Source organism: Rhagoletis pomonella, unplaced genomic scaffold (assembly GCF_013731165.1).
Source record: "Rhagoletis pomonella isolate Grant_MI unplaced genomic scaffold, Rhpom_1.0 Rhpom_scaffold_00430, whole genome shotgun sequence".
In the NCBI taxonomy this organism is placed as follows: Eukaryota; Metazoa; Arthropoda; class Insecta; order Diptera; family Tephritidae; genus Rhagoletis; species Rhagoletis pomonella.
The window spans coordinates 2,506-7,389 of NW_023458984.1; the positions used below are offsets into that span (position 1 = coordinate 2,506).

Below are 4,884 nucleotides of genomic sequence, written 5' to 3' on the forward strand. Positions count from 1 at the left end.
TTTAGAAGGTGTTATTTAATAAATTGTGATTAATTGGTTATTATTAAAGTTATAAAGAAAGTTATAGCTCATTGAGTAAAGTGTAAAGTGAAGGAGAATATAAAAATATATTGCTGATGTAGCTGCTTTAAGGAGAATAGGAGTGATAAATTTACGCTAATTTCCGAATTTTACAAAAAAGGGCATATTTCAAACCCAATTATTAGTGACCCAAAATTACAATAGTGGATGTTAAAATAATGGGAAGACCCTTGGCTACAAGTGTGTGCAATTTTTTTTTGGATCGGGTCACCCCTTTGGACGCAATACCCCGAAATAGGTGGGCCACTTACTAAACAGTACCCTACATTTTGCTTACGTCTATAAATTGCAGTACGTTTAAAATTCTTAGTTATAAAATTGATTTACCTCAAAGGACGGTTTATAATGAGAGCAATCATCTGCACCAAATGAGCGATATAGCCAAGCGAGACACTCAGAGTTATGGGTAAAATATTGGCCACGATGTTTGAAGCATATGCATTTCTATCATCTTTAACTAAAGCATCCATACTGGGAAATGGTACTTTGTTTATAGTATTAAGACCACTTTCATTCTTTTCGATCGGGTAAATTTCACGTAGACCTACGCATAGCGCAGACTTCCTCCGTTCCATGTCTCTTATGATTTCGTCCCTTTTCTGCTTGAGAAACAATATTTCCTGATTTTCCTTACTGAATAATTTTTTTTCAAGTTGCAGTTTTTCATTTTTAGACCGCAACCATGAATGACGCTGTTGGCGGATTCTGCTGATTGATGTTAGCCGATTTCTTTGTTGAACAATGCGTGAGGAATATGAATCGCACTCGGATTGTAGAAGTCGATGATTCAGTCTCAATGTTTCTAATTGCTTCTTTAATTCTTGTGCATGCAAAAGTGTATATGGATTAGCTTGAGCCTGTTCAGAAAACAATTCACTTAACGCACGACCCATTGCAAATTTTGCTTGATGTCTACTTAAAGCAATTTGCGAAATAAATAGTTGATTTTTTGTTATACAATTAATGCTTCGCCGTTGTATATTCGAAATAAAATCTCTGCTTTCCCTTGTTCTTTGCAAGTGTATTCGTTGTATTTTTTGAAGTTTCAAAAGCTGATGCAAATTATAACTTTTGCGTGTATCAGATCTTTTAAAATACAATCGTATGTAGCGTGAGGTCACCCCATCATTGCAAATATCTTTCCAGTCTGATTTATAGCTGTAGCTTGATATGCCTCGAGATTCTAGTACACAGTTATATTCATTATGTAGACCATTTTCTTGCCACAGTTCAAAAGAATTTTGATTGTTCTTTAATTCATCAAACATCAGAGAAATATCCCAAAGCAAATGCTCTGCGGAGGTGAAACATTCTCCGTTTAAGTGGAAGAGTAATGTGTTTTCAACGAGTTTAGCATTCGTTTTTAGACTCAACGGCAGTAGACCCGATAAAGAAATTCCCCAAGCAAAAAGCAACTTATCCTGATCATAAGATTTTCTGCCGACATTCGATAATTTGTGAGTGGATGAATTGTGGGATAAACAAAAAATTGTGTGTAAAGCTTATTATCTACATACATATGTATATCAAACTGCATACCTTACGTGGTCCTCTTGTAAAGTTTCGTTACATTGTTCGACCCCTTTTGTCGCGGCTAAGGTTGTTATACGTGCCCAAATCTTAACACATACACTTGCTTCATTTGATTTAAATACGTTCTGGCACATAATCTCCGCCCACTTTTGTAGTTGACGGTGTGGCAAATATTCACTGACATAAAGAGGTTTCCCGTCATTTCTTTGATGCAACGTATAATAAATTAATGCACCAGCGTCATCACATTTAATGTTGATACCTTCTATTCTGATAAGATTTCGCAGTCGAAGTTGTTGTGTAGATAATGGAAGCCAAGAGCGGCAACTTGGTCGTAGTCTCATTTTATTGTTTTAAAATTACAAAATTTTACATTTATATGAGTAAAGTAGGTGCTAAGCCCCGGTCATGCGGTCACTATTTACTGTGATATTCCCCAACAGACACCAAAAAAATAATTCGTCTACATTTGAGAAATTCATACAAGGCAAATTTAACAATGTTATAATTTCATTCATGATAAAAACATTAAAAGGTAAAATCAATCTTTCAATTCGTCGACCATGATTTTTTCTGACGTTTGCAAACATTTTAAAATCATATAAAATTGAAAATAAAAAAAAACCAAATTGTTCAAAATTGTTGTTTGAGATTAAAAATGAGAATGGGTGTGTGAGCTTGAGTTCGAATTTTAAAATTATATGCCAAACGTCAGACTGCCTCAATGATTTTACCTTGTAACGTTTTTATCAAGAATTCATTTAATTTAATTCGTCTTGAATTCATAACTAGGAACACGAATTTCGATACGATACGATACCATATCGATACTTTTCGCATTCGATACCGATATTATCTACTCGTTAGTTTTAAAACGATACTTTCTCGAATCGAGTACCAGAACCCTAGTATCGTATCGAATGTACTAAAATCGCATTACAAGAATAAAGGTAATGCAGCGTTTTTGCTGCATTTAAAATGCAACATTTAGCACTTTCGAACATATGTTTTCGAAGAGCGTTCATGCTATCGCATTTAGCAAATGTACATTTACGCGAGTTCGAAATCGTATGCTTTTGACAAACAGCCGTGTTCCAGTCGCTTATTCAGATCCGTATCTATTACGATCAATTCTCACGCAGAAGATAATGTGCGAAAACCCTACTGAAAAGGAAGAAATAAATTTTAAACCAAAACTTCAATACAAAAATTTGAATTGTTTTAACCATGACCGACCATTCGTGTATGTATATATTCATTTATCGGTGCTGTCAATTAAAATTTCCTCACTTAATTAGGAAACAAAACAAACAGAATTGATCACAAATTGATCCAGATTTCTATCAGCATCATATCGATATTGAATTTTCTTAACATTCCTTTATCCAAATAATGTAAAATAATAAATGAAATCCCGATCGGCGATCACTGAAACGCATCTAGCCACTGTATACTCGAAAATGCAATGTTGCCACTTTTTCTCATTAAACCATGTTCGAATCGTGGAAATTTTGGAAGATCACAGGGTTGCATTTAGCATTTAGATTCTTAATGCAAAAATGGAGTTGCATTCAGTTGCATTTAGGTGACGAATTTTGTATGGATAAATGTACATTTAGAGTAGCATTTAGAGGTAAATGCGCTAAATGTGCTTTTACGCGTAAGCAAAAACAGCCCATAAAATTAGTGGCGACATACCATAACGCCATTGCCTTAACCTTTGCCATAACCATATATGTAATACTCCGATATTGGCAGTAAGGGCTAGTACCATCCGAAAACACTACAGTACAGATATATCAATAAACACGTACGAAAGAAAAGGAACACATACGTTTATCAAGAAACATGTACACGACACATTTACAAAAACGGCACTCAAGTACACAATACATTGACAAAAACAGTACTAGACTGTCTCGCTTTGATTTCGGAATGCTTACACATTGAGATGTTATGGGCTGTTTTTGCTTACGCGTAAATGTACATTTAGCGCATTTAGCTCTAAATGCTACTCTAAATGTACATTTATCCATACAAAATTCGTCATCTAAATGCAACTAAATGCAACTCAATCTTTGCATTTAGAATCTAAATGCTAAAAGCAACCCTGTGATCTTCCAAAATTTCCACGATTCGAACATGGTTTAATGAGAAAAAGTGGCAACATTGCTTTTTCGAGTATACAACCGCTAGATGCGTTTCAGTGATCGCCGATCGAGATTTCATTTATTATTTTACATTATTTGGATAAAGAAAAGTTACGCAAATTCAACATCGATATGATGCTGATAGAAATCTGGATTAATTTGTGATCAACTCTGTTTGTTTTGTTTCCTAATTAAGTGTGGAAAATATAATTGGCAGCACCGACAAATGAATATATACACAAACAAATGTTCGGTTATGGTTAAAACATTATCTTTTCCGTGAGAATTTATTGTAATGGATACGGATCTGAATAAGCGACTGGAACACGGCTGTTTGTCAAAAGCATACGATTTCGAACTCGCGTAAATGTACATTTGCTAAATGCGATAGCATGAACGCTCTTCGAAAACATATGTTCGAAAGTGCTAAATGTTGAATTTTAAATGCAGCAAAAACGCTGCATTAAAGTGTGTTTGCATTGTTCAACTTTGCGTTCAACATTTGCATTCAACTCAGCGCAGGGTTGCACGAAAAAAAAGTTGAATGGCTAAAAATATCAAAATATGAAAAAATATCAAAATATTCGCCGTAAAAAGGTGTTTGCATTGTTCAACTTTGCCTTCAACTTTTGGTTGAATGGCCTTTCAACTAATCGCTTTCAACAAAGTTGGTCGCCAGCCAACATTTAGCCATTCAACTTTTTTTCGTGCAACCCTGCGTTGAGTTGAACGCAATTGTTGAACGCAAAGTTGAATAATGCAAACACTGCTTTAGCTTACTACCAATATAGAAGTATTTCATATATGGCCATAACCGTAATCTCAACTATCATCGATTATAGGTACCATAACATGGTGTAATGAACTGAAGGTGGCGCATTCCCGAAACCGCTACTTTGGTTTTGCCGACTTTGACGTTTATGGCAATACGTAAACAAACTTTTTGTTTGGAAACAAATGCAAACGTATTGTAAACGTATTGTGTACTTTCAAGTGAAAATCGAAGTAATTCGTGCGTTCTAAAGTAAAAAACGTTTTATTTGTAATAAAAAGTTTATAAAAATGTCGTGTCGTGTGTTGAATTGCAGCAGCCGTAGGGGTAAAGCCCCCAAATGCAGTT

The 4,884-nt window shown here is 34.8% G+C and overlaps 1 protein-coding gene across 1 annotated transcript; it reads right to left on the reverse strand.

Annotated features, from left to right (window-relative positions):
* Positions 1-408: 408 nt before the first annotated feature.
* On the reverse strand, positions 409-2,453 carry LOC118750860 (UV radiation resistance-associated gene protein-like; the record flags this gene model as incomplete). Its single annotated transcript, XM_036485590.1, is given in 3 exon segments — positions 409-1,518; positions 1,621-2,077; positions 2,349-2,453. Coding segments are annotated over 2 exon segments (1,448 nt in total), but the record flags the coding sequence as incomplete, so codon positions are not given.
* Positions 2,454-4,884: the final 2,431 nt, after the last annotated feature.